Source organism: Micromesistius poutassou (genome assembly GCF_964030765.1).
Source record: "Micromesistius poutassou genome assembly, chromosome: 22".
Classification (NCBI taxonomy): domain Eukaryota; kingdom Metazoa; phylum Chordata; class Actinopteri; order Gadiformes; family Gadidae; genus Micromesistius; species Micromesistius poutassou.
The window spans coordinates 8,387,128-8,405,294 of NC_140292.1; the positions used below are offsets into that span (position 1 = coordinate 8,387,128).

At 44.3% G+C, this 18,167-nt stretch overlaps 1 protein-coding gene across 1 annotated transcript; it reads right to left on the reverse strand.

Annotated features, from left to right (window-relative positions):
- Positions 1-2,770: 2,770 nt before the first annotated feature.
- Positions 2,771-15,908, reverse strand: myo1hb (myosin IHb). The gene is made up of 32 exons (XM_084486177.1): positions 15,868-15,908; positions 14,611-14,772; positions 13,949-14,064; positions 13,255-13,453; positions 12,600-12,680; positions 12,339-12,518; positions 11,816-11,914; positions 11,542-11,655; positions 11,042-11,113; positions 10,836-10,955; positions 10,540-10,607; positions 10,348-10,453; positions 10,164-10,244; positions 9,969-10,060; positions 9,719-9,813; positions 9,571-9,617; positions 9,073-9,153; positions 8,867-8,972; positions 8,090-8,207; positions 7,508-7,621; positions 7,319-7,395; positions 7,148-7,216; positions 6,649-6,733; positions 6,400-6,562; positions 6,157-6,240; positions 5,887-5,980; positions 5,631-5,686; positions 4,868-5,003; positions 4,497-4,567; positions 3,984-4,081; positions 3,773-3,872; positions 2,771-3,684 (listed from the first exon to the last, which is right to left on the reverse strand). The coding sequence occupies exons 2-32, from the start codon at positions 14,734-14,736 to the stop codon at positions 3,658-3,660; spliced, it is 3,075 nt and encodes a 1,024-aa protein (XP_084342303.1). The 5' UTR covers positions 14,737-14,772; positions 15,868-15,908; the 3' UTR covers positions 2,771-3,657.
- Positions 15,909-18,167: the final 2,259 nt, after the last annotated feature.

The window sequence follows — 18,167 nt, forward strand, 5'->3', positions numbered from 1 at the left end:
GTTTTTTCTTTAATTTATCTGCAGTATCTGCATAATGGATCTGTAGGCTAGTGAAATGTTCTTGTACTATCACATAAGCCCCATATATATATATATATATATATATATATATATATATATATATATATATATACATACACACACACACACCCAAACATGTATATACTGTGTGTGTGTGTGTGTGTGTGTGTGTGTGTGTGTGTGTGTGTGTGTGTGTGTGTGTGTGTGTGTGATCTTATGTGAATATATGGGATGTTAGAGTAGCCTACCGGTAGGTGCTTAAGTTAAGTTAAGTTCTCACTTTTGATTCTTGCTGTGGAAGTGTGTATATATGAAGGACCTATTAAAGCAACTGTGACACTATTTCTCTGTCTCTGGTGACTCATTTGTTTAATTTAGTGGTTGTCCTTTGCGTTTCCTGTCAAACAAAAATATATTGTGATTATATGAGATCATAATACCTTTGCATGACTTGCCGGCCAAGGATAACAGGCTAATCGAATGTAACATAATCGGATGTTTCACTTATGTTTCGTATTACGTTTGTCTATGAGTTAGTGTATGAAGGCATGTTATGTTATGACAATTCTGTGCAATAAGCAACCTCATAGTTTACAAGACATCTCTGCCGTCGATCTAATCTTTATGTGTTCAATCGACATTATGCTACTTTTTCACTGGCCAGACTCAGATCGAAACGTATCCAAAAAGTAGGCTATAGGCCATGACCTCCAAGGATACAGCGGCGACCCCACCAGACCTCCAACAGAGGAAGGGAACAGGTCGAACAGCGGTGCGATATCCAATAAATATGTTGCAGTGTCATTTCAATAACCATTCATTATCACATCAGCAGCGAGTGGCCCGTGCACTCTGTCCCGGCCCTCCAGCGTGGTACTGCAGTCCTTTTCCTGTCACGTTTACGGTCCGCGGCTCTGGCACTACTTTTCGCGAAAACAGACAAAATGCGTCTAAAGATTATTCAGCACAAAGCTGACAAAAGCACAAAAGACTCGCTGTGAATGGGCTATAAAAATCATAATAATATATATATATATAATATATAATAATAACAATAACAATTGTTGTTATTTGAACAGTATACTGTTCACATAACAACAATCAATCCACGGGTTTTTGTGCATAAACAATTATTTGCACGTAAACATTTGTTAGATGTTATTTGACCTCCTTTTTAGAGCAGACCCACCAGCACTGACGACAACACGACATGACGGGCGGCTGGTAAGCAGTGGTAATCCTCCCTTTAATAGGCGTCTTCTGCATTAAGAAGTCAGATATTTTGTATAGAAATAACTCTAAAATAACTATTTTACTGTGATATTTTTCCATTTGCATTGAACAATAAGTTAATTAAGATTAACAGTTAAATAAGTTAGTTTGTGTTTTCTTTATGCAATATGTGACGTAGTATATAAAGTAGGCAACAACCCAAGTTAAATCAAATTAATATTACCAATAAATGTAATAAAGTTACATGAATGATGCTGCACTTGGTAAGGTTGTGTTTCTAACTAAAAGCCCTTGGACTGACAGGAACACGAGGAGGCTCCGAGCAGCAGCTGAGGCATTCCCAGATGGACCACAAGCCCCAGGAGTTTGGCCCATGACCATCACGCCTCTAGCTGCTGGCCCAGCAAAGCAGAGAGAGGAGCAGCCAGCGGTGGTGAAGACAGCGCCTCCTCGCTTCCTTCCGCCCCAGAAGCCAAGACCAGCCCAGGTCAAAATGTTCTTCAAGCGTGCCCGGCTGGTGGGTGGTTCTTCTGGGGCGGAAAGGGAGAAGGTTCCTGCCTGGTGCCTTCCACCCCTGGGCTCCGCACCAGCCACACTCTTCAAGCGTGGTCCACCTGCTCACATACTTTGCCCCGAGCCAGAGGAAAACCCTGGAAACCTCACAGGAGTTCCCGTCATAGGTGTAGAAGACAGCAATGTACGTGGGGTGAAGGTCAGGGCTGAAAAACAAGAGCCCAGACCAGCCAAGATCTGGAAGAGAACCTGGCTGCTCCAAGGGTTGCGCATACCACTGCCATCCACTGGATGTCTTAGCAACTGCAGATCTGCATTTCTTTTCAACCTAAGACGTGTGTGTGGGGTTGTGTGGGAAGCTGGGGCTGAGGAGAAGGGGGAGCCTTTCTTATTCATGGCCCCCCTGGAGCCCAAGCCCGCCGCGCTGTTCAAGCTAGGTCTGCTGGCTGAAGGCGTTCGCATGGTGCAAACCAGCGGAGGCTTGGAAAGACATGGTGTGGGTGGGTTTAGCCATGTTTCAGGGAGTTTGAGCCCCGATCTTCCCTTCACTGGTTCAACACCCCTAGTTGTCGGGCGGCAAATCAGGACCCGACACCAGGAGAGTCCCTCATTGGGGTCACGCCGGGATCACATAGACTCAGATAATCGGAGCGTATGGGGGAGTGCATCGGGTGCTGGCTGTTCAGGGCTTCGTCAGGTCCTACGCTGGCCCACTGCCCAAGTAGGCCCACTCGTTCCTGAACCCAGACAGTTCCCTTCCGCCTCCTTCACCCTCAGAGGTGAAAGGCACTGGGGGACCCCCACCCCAGGCAGGACGATCACCCCTAGGGGGATGGTAAGAGCCTGAGGCCTGCTGGATACCCTCCCACCCTGCTCACAGACCCCAACCCACCCTGCTGCACAGACTCATCTCACAGACCCTAACTCCAACGCACCCTACTGCACCATGGACCCTAACCTCACACATCACCAATAAAAAACATTAAGTGCAACATGGTTGTATTTGTACTGCTTTATGAAATGGTACGGCACTACACATGCACCGTACGCAGCCATCAACCCAGGAGTCTGAAAAAAACAGTCGGTAACAGTGCAAATGCGTCTGGGATTGCTTGATTGAACAGGGTGCTACATAGCTGATTACTTGAATTGCAAAGCTAACACGCTATATTACTCGTTACAACATAAAAAACAAATCTGAGAGCCCCAACACTGTTGCTCTCTACAGTATGTCCAATACCATTATAAAAAAACTAATCAAATTCCCTAGAAGTACGTAATATACAACTCACATAGGTGCTAATGTATAGGTATTAGTGTTGTTTAATGTAAAGATTAATATGCAGTTACAAAAGTTTTAACATTGTCGAATGTGGCTTCACACTTTTTAACATTATCCAGCATTACTTTCCTATAGTCCTATAAAATAATAAAATTACATCAAAACGTTCTAAAGAAGTTTGAAACACAGTTGTGTATCTCTACATTGATATCACTGCTGTGAGTGTGCTCATTATTTCTCACCAAAGTAAAAAACAAAATACTCTGCTTCCAATGAGGCCTGTACACGACCGAGTGGTAGTGATGCGTGAGTGAGTGGCTACTATTGGTCCTAATAACGTGGGTATACTTTCTGGTCTAGAAGCATATAGGATACAGTGAAGAGTAATATTGTCAGATCAGACTGACCTATTGAAGTCTTCTCTGCCCATCTATAGCTAAGCTACTGGTGGTAATATTTACACTGGTGTTTACTTTGTTTACATGTTTGGGATTTACATACGTAGCAGTACAAGCTATTGGGCAGAATGGCAGAGTGAACATGGCTGTTTCTGAAGTTGGTGGTGGCCTTAGGAGAAGAGCAGCGCCATCCCTCTGTTCTCATGGAGATCATCTGGACTTGGTTCTGGTTGATTCCTGAGACACGGGAGAATTCAGGAGTTTTTAAATGCCCTGTCCTATTGGTGTACAACTTGCATGATGTGATTTCGACATTCGTACGCACCACCATCAAATGGCCGTTCTTCGACCTGTAAATCATAGATTCTTGACCGCTCTTGAAGTCAATGAACCCCTCTCTGCCGGGCTGGATATCAAAACGCACACTACAAGAGACAAGAGTTCACACACAATTAGTAAAATGGAAACAATTACAGTGTATAGTAATCATTAAACATGTGCCATATTAACAATGTAATAGAAACGTTAGCTTGTACCTGCCCTGGACCACTTTGATACAGCTTTGTTTGTTGCTAATGTGAGCCAACTTAGTCAACGCTTCGAACAGGAAGTCACACTGTAGAATCAGATCCCCCTGAACACAAGTAGAGCTCTGTTAGCTATTTAGAATCACAGTGCAGCATCATTGTCATTATGTTTCTTATTTATTTATTTTGGTACAGTCCAGAACCTTAAACGTTTGTTATCAACTGTTACTTTACTTTTCCATCCATCTATGCTCCATTTTCATTGACCAGGCCAAATCAAAGTTGATCTAAATCCAATAGGTCATAGGTCATTCTGGCCATTTTGTCACTTCAACATGGGGCTTTTGTTTTCTTACGCTCTTGGAGATGCTTTGCTCAGATTTTCAAAGCATTGAGTTTTAATACTAATTCCTATCTTTGCTATTGGTACGCCTACACACCATGATAAACGTACACACAAACAGAACAGTACACCCTGACTGCTCAGAAGACTTTGTGCATTAAAGTCAGGATTTGATTTACCTTTTGCTTGGTTTCATCGTACGCCACATGGACAATCAGGAAGTTGTCACTCAGGTTGCTGACTGACACACCTGAGTAAAAGGCTTTGCTTGATTATAGGGCATATGCTGTATATATATGCATACTGTATATATATATATGTGTATATATATATATATATATTTATGTATGTCTTGTATGTGACAGTAAATACATTCTGGCAAACTTCCATTGAGGCGACGTAAGGTGTTAGGTTGGTGTGTAATGGATTAATCCCACACAGACACACACACACACACACACACACACACACACACACACACACACACACACACACACACAGGCTGACCACTGTTGATGTCCCCGTTTCATCTCCACTCTGCCCATTTCACCTTTAAGGGAGTTGAAGTCTATCCTCTGTTTGATCTTGGCCTCCTCCACCAGGTAGACAGCGGCCTGCGTCAGAACGAGCTGCCTCAGACGAGGCCTGAAGCCGTTCCTGTCGTACTTCACCAAGGGCACGCTGTACTGTAGGGAGCCAGAGGGTTGCCATGGGGATTGGATAAGCGGGGTCAATCGGTGATGTGGACTGAGCCTTTGTTCGAAGGCTACAGTAAACAGGTAACCACGGTAATATTACACAGATCACTGTTACGTTACACAGGTCACCAACATCACATTACACAAGTCACCACTGTTACATTGCACAAGTCACCACCGTTACATTACACACGCCACCACCACACACAGATTAAACAGAACACTATAACATCACACAGGTCACTACTGCTATATGACACAGGTCACCACCATTTCATAAACAGGTCAGCACTACATTACACAGGTCAGCTCCTCTACATTACCCAGGTCACCTCCATTACATTACCCAGATCAGAGGTACATTACACAGGTCAATACTGTTACATTAAACAGGTCAGCGCGACATTACCCAGGTCAGCACTACATTACACAGGTCACCTCCGTTACATTACCCAGGTCAGCGGTACATTACATAGGTCACCTCCGTTACATTACCCAGGTCAGCGCTACATTACACAGATCACCTCCGCTACATTACCCAGGTCAGCGCTACATTACACAGATCACCTCCGCTACATAACACAGGTCTATGTTAAGCCGTGGCCGACCGTCTACCTTGATGCCCTCGTGGCGAATGGTCTGCAGCACCTTTAGGTTGATGTCTTCCTCACCTGAAGGAAATCAAGAAGGGTTACTCAATTATTGGATGGTGGTGATGTTGACAACAATTTTAAATACTGCAGAATATTGTGCAGGGAAATGGTTATTGCTAAGCATTGATTTAGCTTGTGAATCATAATGACCAGTTTCCCAAAAATGTTATCTGTGGATTGTGATAATCGAATATAAACATAACTATATGCCTACTTACTGATCCTGGTGTCCAGAAATGGTTGACACACACTGAAAGGATAGTTTTCCTTCTTCCCTTTGAACATGGAGCTGGTGAGTGCTTTAAATTGAAGCTTAGAAACCAGAAAATGTAAATGAAATGCGCCCATCCACATTTTTCTCTTTCATTTGTTTTATTCTTACTAATAATATTGTACAGCTATAACTGTAGCTATACCTCCAGCCAGTAGAGATTGCTAATGGGAAAATTCACATGATGTAATTTTAGTTGTGTATCGTGAAACAATACCTGAGTTTTTCTTTGAGCAGGGATACTGTGAACGTACTTCCGTACCATGTGGCGAATGTACAGCATTTGCAACAGTTTTGCGGCCTGTATATAAAAAAATAATTAAGCAAATATCAATTTGTACCCTGCCTGTTTTCATCGATGCCTTGAAAATTACATCCTCCGCATAACTATGTGAACCCTCCACAACAAGCAAACTGTTTCTTAAAACCATGGATGTAGATGGGCCAATGTACCGCGTACCTCTTGCATGATGGGAGGAGGAGTCGGCCAGCTGTTTTTGTCCAACAGGGTTTTGGGCAGGTTGCCCTTCAGCCTTGTGAGGTAGTTCTGTCTGACAAACGCCAGGTACTCAGTGTTGTCACTGCAAACCGGCTGGTTCCTCATCATGAAACCCTTGATGAACCTGCAGCGTGTCACAGAGGCGGCAGGGCCTTACTATGTGGACGGGGTGGTTCTCCATCCTGTCTTGGTCTGCATTGCTCCACCTACCGTTTGATCACCTTGACAGCCCATGCCCGTTTGTCCCTCTCTTTCCTGGCCTTCAGCCCTCTCCAGCAGGTCTCAATTTTTGTGGCTTTTTTAGGAGACACAAAACAACACAAAATGTACTATAGATGCTTTTTGAACCCAAGCGACTTACAGATGATACAGTTGGGTGTCCTTCTCAAGAAGGCCTCCAGGTACCACTGAGGATATTGGGTTCAGAACCGTTTTGCTGAGAGTCTCGGAAAATCTCGGTCACTATACTCTACTGTGTCAATGGGTATCATAGAGAACAATTCAATTGGTAGCATCTGATGACAGAGAGAGAGCTGTGACACGCCCGTTGGCCGCTAAAACAAGAAAAGACTGCAGTACCGTGCCTGAGTGGCATGACCTCCTTTAGCAGTGAGGCTACAGGAGGTGACTAGCAGCCGGCAGCAGTGGTTATCCTCCTGGTCCACAGCTTTCTTTAAATAGCCGTCATTTGAATAAAAACGATACTCACCGGCTTCTCGCTGCTTTAGGTAGTCACCTTTAGCCCGGTAACCTTTGTACTTGGCCTGGATCCGTGTCGCTGTAGCAGTGAATCATATTTTAACCCATATTTCAAAAACAGTTTTGTATCTATCAAAATCGGTATTGATCGCTTTGATAAACAAACAAAATGAGAGCCCACCCAGGTCATGCTTGCAGAGCTCAAACGCATCCTCTGTAGCGAACAGCGTTTTGGGGTGGCGGATGAAAATCTTGGTCCTAAACGGGTTGAGAACAAAGCTCAGCATGTATACATGGAGAGTCATAATCGGGTGTGTGAGGCAAATCTTCCCCAACCAATAGACCTACAAGGGCAAATATAAGTGCTTACCGGCCCATCTTGTATTCATTGGGTTTGTAGCCCAGGTGTTTGACCAGACAGAGCACGCCTTCAGCAGCCGAACCCTTCCATTTGGGCCAAGTGTCCGGACACAGGGGCTTGTACCTGAAGACATACACACACACACACACACACAAGCACACACACACACACACACACACACATTTCTGGTTTGAAACATGAATATGAGTTTAATGTGAAGGGACGGTAGAGAAACAGTACAGTGTGTGGTCTAGCTGTGTTCACACCAAGCCATGACGTGTGTGAAGTTGTTAAGTTCCTTTTAAATCAGATAGGTGGCTCAGGGTGCTAGGATGCAGAAAGGCCGGTCGCCATTCTAAGTCGATGGGGAAAGTTGTGATATAATTCTCTGATTCAATTTATTTAAGTTAACTGAGATTTGGCCTTTGAACCCCAGCCCTCAATGGGCCTTTGCGGCTCCCATGAAGTGATATCGAGTGCTTGATAACGGTTGTGTGTAAACAAACGGTTGACAACACGACAACTACGTCTTCATTTAGTACAGTCATGGAAGTCATGGAAGTTCAGACAAAAAACACTGAGCTTGGTCACCTGGCGAGGAAGATGTCGTATTTGCGGCGGTAAGCAAAGCCGGCCCTCCTGACCCGGAGGTGCTCCATGAGGCCCAGATACTTGACCTGATGCCTCACCAACACGTCGTCGAAGCGGCCTGGACAAGGGACACCGCCACGGACAAAGCGTCAATCTGCAGTATTCATGAAGCCGCCGGAACAATACATTCTGAGCAGGAATAGGTCAAACCACCCAGGGTTTTGTCCAGAGGACGTCAAATTTTCATTAGCTAAACGGCCTTTACTCTCATGATGAACGTAACGCAGTTTGGTTTTTATAGCGAAAAGTGAAGGAAAACAAGAGCTAATAAACATAACAATAGATTTGTATGATTATATTATTTGATTATTTGTTTTGTACTTCCTCAAAGAACGAAGCTCAAAGAGCTTTGTTCAGCTGCACCGTCATTCGAGTGTACGGTAATTACACTGCCTTAACCACCAGAATTCACTGTAATTGGTCACCCAGCTTGGCTACGTAGCCAGGAGGGAAAACATACTCTGCTCATAGCATTGTCTTTAAAGGTGACATATTATACCACCTGATGTGAGTGTGATTAGCCGTTACAAGCTGTTTTGAAAATTTGGTGGTAGACGGAAAGGAAGAGACTGAAATTACATGAGTTTGTGGTTTCATAGAGCATCATCTGTGGGTGCTTTATGCAACCCCTTGATAACCCCTGATAACACCATTATGAGTACATTAGGGATGTATGTGGTCCATCACTTGAAGGTTGAGGGTCCTACAGGGTCTCACCTGGTTGTTTGCCGTCGTTGGGTTTGATGCAGCGGACGTACCACGGCTCTTTACACATGAGGACGTCGGTCAGGCCCGCCAGGCTGCTCTTGAACTGGGTCACCACCTGATGGAGTGGCATCAGCGTACCGTGACTATGAGCTCACCAGCACATCCCATAATAAAGCATGATATTCTGGGAGCTGTCAACTGGCTCTCAATCTTACCGTTTCTGGTCTTTTCTTGCTGTCCGGCTCCGTGTAAGGGAAACAGTGTTTGATGATGGCGTTCTTGGACTGCCGCATGACCTGAAGGGACATGACAGAGATGGATCACTGAATAGATGGATGGTTGACGGATAGATGGTACCGGGTACCTGTCTGTCAACCATCCATCCAGTCAGTGACGCCCTAGTGTAATGGAGTATGTGAGCCTGTCTCACTCCACTGGTAGAGCCGGTCATTATACAGAGTACCACGGCTAAGGCTTTGGTTCCTAATGGGGAGAATGCTAGGACTGTTAGCACTCAAGGTGTAAGACATGTTGGAAAAAAACATCCAATCAAATGTCATACATATATGTGATCCTGTCTTTTGAATCTTTTCATTCAAAATTGGTCGATTTGTATAGGGAATATATCATTATTTGATTATTATATGATTATATATATGATATATGATCATATATGATTATTGTGTCATAAGCAAAATCATAGGCAAACTTACCTCTTTAACATTCCTGTACAACAGGTCATTGTTTTTGTCCAGGAATCCTGGAAATACAATGAATCAACAAATCATAATAAAATCACGTGAAGAAAGAAAACTTTGGTACAGTCGGAACAGTATCACAGTACTAGAATGGATCTCTCACCAACCACACAGTAAGTCACTTCCCCTGCGTAGTGCAGGAGGCGGAAGTCCCCTCGTTGCATGGTTTTCCTGGTCTTCTGATCGGCCAGTTTATGTCTACAATAAATAATAACATAACAACTGTCATGTTCTCACATTTGAGCCAACATCCATTGCCTCACTGGCCGTTAGGCGACGAGCCCAGTATGACAGGGAGGAGACCAGTACAGAGCGTCTGTACCGGGATACAGAGCGTCTGCAGAGGAACTCACGTCACAAAGTGAGGATGGCCTCCCATCTTCTCCTCCAGCTTCTCCAGAAAGGTGAGGTCCGTGGCCTCCCCAGGACGCAGACACTCCTCGTCCTGGTTCACAGCGGGAATCAAACACGATCACTGAGCCATTCAACCTATTTTGGGTTTGGTGTTGCATTATTGCGTTATGTGTGACTTCTGACGATCAATTCACCAATACAGAGATTATCCCCCTGTGCTTCTCCTCCACCAAGTCACAGATTATCTTGTTGTTGAAATATGGCACAGGTTCCCACTGGAGATGAGAAAGAGCAAAAATAAAGAGTGTAAAGAGCCATGGACTATTACAGGGTCTTCATTTGCGGTGGATAAGATGGAAGAGACAGGGTATTGTTTACCTCGATTCCCTCCATCTGGTACTCTTCCTGCTCGGACTTCAACGTCAGCTGGATGAATAACTGCTGCAGCTTCTCGTTGCAGTAGTTAATGCAAAACTGCTCAAAGCTAAACGCAAATACAGATACAGGCGAAAGTGCTATGGTCAGTTCTTCCTCTCGTTACTGGTGAGATTCCTCTGTGTCGGTGCTTACCTGTTCACGTGGAAAACCTCAAACCCGTAAATGTCTAAGAGGCCGATCACTGTCTTCCTAGATGAGTCCTGCGGAAGAATTAAACTTAAAAGTTTACACCTTTGTTTACATCCAGCAGTCTACGCTTCGATACAAAGCGACATGCGAATGGAGCAGAGGACAAGCAAAGCATAAACTGGAGTAGTGGAGCTAGAAACATTTAGATATAGTTGTATGCTTTCATTGATCCTTATGCATGTCCTGATTTATGATCAGTAATGCTGTCTCGGCAGTTACGTACTGTAGCACACACACACCTTGTTAGCTAACGACTCGTTGACCTTGTTCACCAGCCAGTTGAAGGTTCGGCCATAGATGGCTTTGGCGAGGGCGTCCCTGGCGTACAATGCATGGTCCACAGCGAAAGGACTGTACACCTGTAAACAACGGTTCCTCAGTGAAGGATGTTCACGTCTAGCGGTGATTGTTATTGAAGACAATCTTGTTGTTGTCGTTGTATCACCTCCTCCATTTTGGCTTCGATCTTCTTGTGAGTTAATCCCTGCTGCAGCACCTGTGAAGGAATCCCCAGCAACTGCCAAGTGGAACACAACAACACATGCATAAGTACAAACTAATGGACGTTCTTAAAGGGGCTGTAGGGAAGATTCAAGTGATATTATTTGAGTGTAATTTGTGATAAATGACTTAGCCAGCTATTAGGGAGTGAAAATATTTCTAGTTGACTGTGCCTGCCTCTGTATGAGACAATTACGATTTTGGACCGCTCCCAGCTAATTTCTGAGCAATCAGGGCATCTCATCCCCGATTGGTTCAGGAAATCCATCTTGCCTGTCAATCGCAAGTAAGTGAAATACAACACTTCTGAATGGCAGAGAAACGTAGGGAGTTGTTAGGTTTCAGAGTCCCTAGGTCTTCTACTCAATTCTGTCCTCTCTCTGTACAACTCTCGAATCTTACCTACAGCACCATGAACAACTGGATATTTAGTCTTAGTCTCACCTTTGACAGCCAGTATAGCTCTGGGACGTTTTTGAGAACAGCATATCCCAGAGTGTCAGTAGCAAACTTCACGTTCCCCAGATGAAGCACGCTTGCAATTATAGCGAACAGTTGCTGTATTAGGAGTGAAGAGTAATATCAAGTACATTACAACTCATTCATGTCATGGCTAATTTGAGCTTTTTTGATAAAGCATGCATTGGGGGTATTTTACCTTTGACTACATAATACATAATAATACATAATAAGTGATTAATTTAAAGCAAAACATCACCTCCACGTCCTTCTCACTGAACTCTATGATGGAGAGGGCGCTCCTGACTATCTTCCAGTCGCTCTTGTCGTTGATGGAGGTAACTTTGGCACAATCCCCCTGCAGTTAAAACAGGAAAGCAGTACTGTCCAATAATGCAGGCAGGTAGGGTATGGACACAAAAGGCTTATTCACTTGGCGAACATCATAACTTCTAAACATTATCTGGGTGGTGAAAGTGAATGCTGTAATTTTTGGGATCTAGGGATTAGAACATAGGGAAGAAATGCACTTTTTCAAGCAAAAAATTACAAAGTGCTTATCAGAAGGGGAGCATAACACCAAAATCACTGAACAAAATACAATAGTAAAAAGAAAAGAACCAGCCTTTAAAACAGTAGTAAATACATAAGGAATAAATAAGACACCCTCTACTGATAAAATGCCTGTCTGACAGCTTAGTCAGTTGCTTTTTTTAAGCAACAGAAAGGGAAAACCACATTGGAGGCTGGAGGGGAACCATGGCGATTGTAGTTTTTTTTACCTGTACCAGGTAGCTGTAGTTCTGGCAGTTCCTCTCCAGGCCCAGCCAGAGGAGGAGCTCGTCCTCTCCTCCGGCCACCAGCTGGTAAAATATGTGGAAGTTCCTCTCTCCGTGGTTCTGATGCACCACCCGCGACTTCTCCAGCAGGTAGCTCAGGATGTGGCCCCCCACGGCTCCTCCCTGTCAGCAATACTTTTGTTTTCTATACCCAAATCGGGCAACAAGTTGTATATTGTGTTTACGTGGTGTATTTAAACCTACCTGATGGTCAAACTGGATGTCCATGTACTTTCCAAACCGGCTTGAGTTGTCGTTCTTCAGGGTTTTGGCGTTTCCAAAAGCCTGAACAAGTTCACAAAAGAATGAAAGAAAAGAAGCAACCATACATTTATGGTTGCAATTGTTATGACTCAAAACTCAAGAAACAGAAGTGTATAAGAAATGGCCTTTTGTGTAACCAATGGTCTATAAAGAACAGGACAACGCCCTTTGTTAATCCTAGTGGTGAAATTCCTTCTCTGTATCTTACTCATCCTATGTATAGTTGGCTGCCACACTGTGTAACACCCGGGAACCAGTTGTAGTGCCCTTGCCTTGCTTTGGGCAGGGCAGGAGTGTTATCACAACGGCTATCACGTTTGGTAGTGTGGTGGAAACCAGAGCACCCACAGTAAACCCACGTGGACACGAGGAGAACAAGCCAACTCCACACAGAACAACCAGAGGTGAAAAAGCCTCTCAAACCCAGAACCTCCACCCTTAGTGGGCAGTGGTCACCCTCAGACCCAGAGCCTCCACCAATAGTGGGCAGTGGTCACCCTCGAACTCAGGACTGAGCTTCCTGCTTTGAGGAGGCGGCTACTCAGCCCCTGACAGGGGAGCCAGTAAACATTCTATTACTGATGACCTCTCTGACCTCCAGCACGGGGTTGGACAACAGCAGGCGGTCGCGGACGTTGTCCAGGAGGCTGGTGTTGGGGCAGCTGACGGCGTAGTACTGGAGGACCTTCTTGGAGGTCTCCGTCTTGCCTGCGCCGCTCTCCCCCGAGATGAGGATGAAGTGGTTGTTGAACTCACTCAGCATGGTGCGGAACACGTTGTCGGCCAGAGCGTAGCTGGAGGCAACACACAGAGTGGGGACAGGGCAGGGGTCAGCAACCTATGCAGCCTCACAGACATACTTCATCATGGCCAGCCATCACTCGTTCAGTGATTAAATGTGGCTGACAACCAAGGCTGGAAATAGCTTGTTTTACATCAATTAAATCAGTCAGCAAGCTAGGGTAATTGTATCTGTTTAGCATAATAGGGCATCAGAGTAGATTACAGTATAATAAGAAGAGTAGACTACAGTATAATAAAATGCCAGAAAAGCGAATACGACAAAGTATTATTCCTGCAACCCTAAATAGTCTAAATGTGTTATTTGCAATGAGATGAATATCTTCTCAAAAAAGGTTGAATGGTAATAATTTAAACTCTTCAAAGAAACATTTCAAATTCAAATTTTTTTTTTTGATAAGATGTGCTGTAGACCGGAAATTCAGAGTCACATTTATGTCGATAGGTCAACAAATAATTATCATAATCCATTTTCTCCAGTGTCTCACATGTGAGGTGGAAGCTCAAAGAAGTTGACCCCCATGTAGGTGTCCATGTGTTTCTTGCTATAGATGTCCAGCTCCTTATAAGGGTTGAGTGAGACCAGCAGCGTTCCAATGTAGGTCTGTGTGGGACGATACAAGATACAGGATAACACAACCCATGTGCACTGCACACATTTAGAACAAACTATAGAAAATCACAACTATATTTTATGCAAATATTTCTGAGAACACATAAGAGACGTGTAATAGCTGTCCCCATGTCTCTTCAAAGGGCAGGTCAAGAAGAACTTCTGCAAGAAAGTTAAGTTGAAGCTTGTTTCACGGGGAGTAAAATTTGTTCTGGGGTGGTCACCTTATTTTCTGTTTATGTTGATGTTGGTATGAGAGCATCAGAATAATGATACATTGATTTGTAAAGCACTTTTCAACAAGTAACAAAGTGTGTTACATCAAGACGTGAAACCAGCAACAACACAATTGGAGTAAAAACATTAAAATCATGATAAAGTTTTATACAAGACTGGATAGGAAGTGAAACAGACGGTGTGAACAACGCAGACACAAACAAAGGGAAAGAGAAGGAGAACGACAGAAGGACATAGACACCGACGCAGCAGGGACAGCCGCTAAGTGTCCCTCGGGTAAAGAGCGGACTGGACTCTCACGTAGATGAGCTTCTCGTGAAAGCGCTTCCTCAGGTTGTCCAGGAAGGCGGTCTCGCTGGTGTGGGCGTCCAGCAGAACCAGGTCCTGGACGCCCACGCGGTCCCGGGCCGTCAGCGCGCCCTCCATGTTCCGCAGGATCCGGTTGCACCGCTCCTCCAGACTCTGGAACAAACAAGGGGCGGGGGTCAAAGGTCAACTTGGCCCGGTGACACGACGAGGTAATGAGAAATGTCCGGTAAAGTCTGCAGCTGGTCAGAACAACAGTGTGGGTTACTGCTCGTGCCATTGTTGTTTGGTACACACGCTGTCGTCCGAAATTAAAGAGGAATCTATTTAAGTGCATGGCTTATCTGGCTTCATGTCTGTGAGAAAGAACAAATCTCTCTCTCTCTGTCCTGTTTTCTGCTTGGTTATCTGTTTAGGCATTTTTTAGTTGACATGCTGACATGCAGTGTGTTTGTGTATGTGTGTGTGTGTGTGTGTGTGTGTGTGTGTGTGTGTGTGTGTGCATGTGTGCGTGCGTGCGTGCGTGCGTGTGTGATTGTTTGTCCACACCCCTACACACCAATACAAGTCATTCATTCCCAGTCGTCAAGCAGTTTCCTTCCCACGAGTCTATCTCCCTGTACGTCCTTGCTCACATCCTCCACATCACCGATCTAATGTCACTCAGCACTATCTCATCTGTTTCCCCATCCTCCACATTGTATAGCGATCCATCTTTCAATTCACAATCAGGGACTGAAACGTTCTGAAATACAACCTCCCTTCATTGCTCGGCCTATTAAAAAGAATGTCAACAAAAGTTTAAAAAAAATATTAATAATGCACAAAATACAATAAAACGCACAACATGGAAATACGTGGCAGTGATGTGTTTAGTCACAAGGCATGTGTCGTCCCTCTTTGTGCAGCTGGCAGCGCGCTATTGAATATGTATTAGGTCAAATCATCGGCCGACTCTTTGCACTTTAATTACAGTGCTATGGAAGCGCCACTCAACAGCGTGCCTCAGCAGCAGGAGCTCCGCTGCCAAGTTGGCAGAGAGAACAAAAGAGCGACACCAAATGCTCAGAGAGGATCGCTCGCAGTGAATCTCAGAGTGCTTTTGAGTAACGGCAACGTTCACCTCTTGACAACCCAAAATTATCATCACATAAACATAAAAATGGGAGAAGACGAGTACGGTAATAATAACAGATAATCAACATGCAGTTGGAAAAATTTGAGAATTAGTTTCAGAAATACATTCCATACCTTCGGCTGCAGCTAGATGTCCAAGTTCCTACTAAAAACTGAACATCTGCTTATATTGAGGGGAAAGGAGGGTCTTTTTGACAGGAAACATTGATATCCATACCATTTCCTCCAAAATAACTCTGTGGATAATGGTGACTGGAAATAATCTGAAGGTATGCTCTGTGTGTGTGTGTGTGTGTGTGTGTGTGTGTGTGTGTGTGTGTGTGTGTGTGTGTGTGTGTGTGTGTGTGTGTGTGTGTGTGTGTGTGTGTGTGTGTGTGTGTGTGCGTGTGTGTGTTTGTGTGTGTTTGTGTTCAGGCCTACATCCAGAACTATCAGATGAGCATGTGTCTTTTTTTGGGTCATTTGTGAAATCCTATTGGAAAAGATGGAATACATTTTTAATCATATTGTGTTAAATTATGTTTCAGAAGAAGCATCATTTTCTAATCATGAACTCAGGACTGCTGTTCTGCTTGCATTTAATTAATCAATGATGGGTTTTAAACCCTGAAAAGGACAGTAGATTTGAGGAGAGCATTTAGAGGATGGAATCTTAGCTTCAAGGAACCCCTACCCTAAAACAACTCATTGTAGGTGAAACGTGTGCTATGTACGGAGCCCTGGAGGTGACAGAGAGGATTTTCTTTTGGTGTCCACGAGAGAAAAGATGACATCCTCTACGTGAAAATGGACTCAAATCGCCCTCTATGGCTGAATGCGTGCTATTGCATGAGTGAACTGTCACTGTCTGTTTTGGGTTACCATGGTAACGTCCATCTCCAAGATCAGAAGTAAATACAGAGAGTGGAATATTATAAAGAAATGCTACTTTGAATCGCCAGTTCCATTTAAAATATGCATTGACAACAATATAACAAAAACAATGAATGTATAATCATATAGGTAAGAGAATTCCTTTTTTGGAAATAAGCCTTCTTGGCAATACTTAAGATATTTAGGGAGATAATCATCAAGTATTAATGTTTTGAGTCCTAATGGAGGCTATTTCGTTCAATATATCCATTTTTCTTCAATGGTATTGCGCTAGCCTAAGAGGAAACAGCGAAATTCCTGAATAGAAACATAAAAATGAAAAAAAAAGTTCCCCAGTGCTTTATAAAATATAGTGGATAGTGGCCGATGTGGAGCAGGGGGTTTGGTTTACCACTCACCCCTCAGTGCCAGGGACTCTGCGGGGCAGTTGGCTGGCAGGGCACCCGAGAGCAGGGCACAGATTCCGTGGTCCACGTCCAGGGGAAACATGACCTCATCCCAATGATGGACGGACCAGGAAGGAAGTGATGTGGCCCGATGTAATGGACAGTTTGGCTCCGGGTCAGAAGGACAAGAGAGGAGACTCTTCCTGCCAACCTGTACGTCTGACCTTAACCTGACAGCAGAGCGTGAGGCATGTGACATTGTACCGACACTGTACTGTACCGACAGCGATATCTATTTTCACTTTCCTATGACAAATGTACTTATTGTAAGTCACTTTGGATAAAAGCGTCTGCTAAATGCCCAAATTGTAAATGCAAATGTGATGTGATACAACCTCACGTCGAATACTCTCACGCCAGGTGTGAGAGTATTCGACGTGAGGGTAACATGAGCACCAGAAGGCCAAAAAAAACGGTTTCCCAGTCAAACTGTGATGTGTATCTAAGTTGTCTGCTAAATGGTTAATAGGACTAAAATACTCCAGCAGCTGCAGGGGTTGTACTTCAGAGTGCATTAAGGAACGCAAAACGACAATACTCCTCCTTTGTGATGAATCGAGAGAAAAATAGTAATGAAAAATCCTTAATAAACTTAAATATACCGTAACCTAGGCTAATCTTTGTTTCGCCACGTCTCGAATGAGAAACGCTGTGGCTGTTTCAAACAGCATCCATAACTCCCAATGACATCAAATTCATTCATGATTATTAACTAAACAATGACCAAAAACAACATTATAACTACCACCAACATTCCTATGCTACTATACTTCCAAAATGGTGGTCATTGCAATGTACAAGCCAACAGCAGAAAACCAGACCACAGATATGAGACGGGACGGGAACCAAACAGGCAGAGGCAACGCCAAGACACGCCAACCTGGTCCATAAGACACAAAACACCCACAAAACAAATAATCAGGAGGGCCGAAAGAAACGGAAACAGGACAATCTATCTGAGGCGAGGGCCCATCACCCGAGCGGTCCCCTCATTGTCCCCCCCCCCGCCCCCAACCACCACCCCTACCCCCCCCACCCATGGCTCCACTATGGCGCTCAGATCCTGTTACTCCACCACAAAGTGGCCGTCGGGAT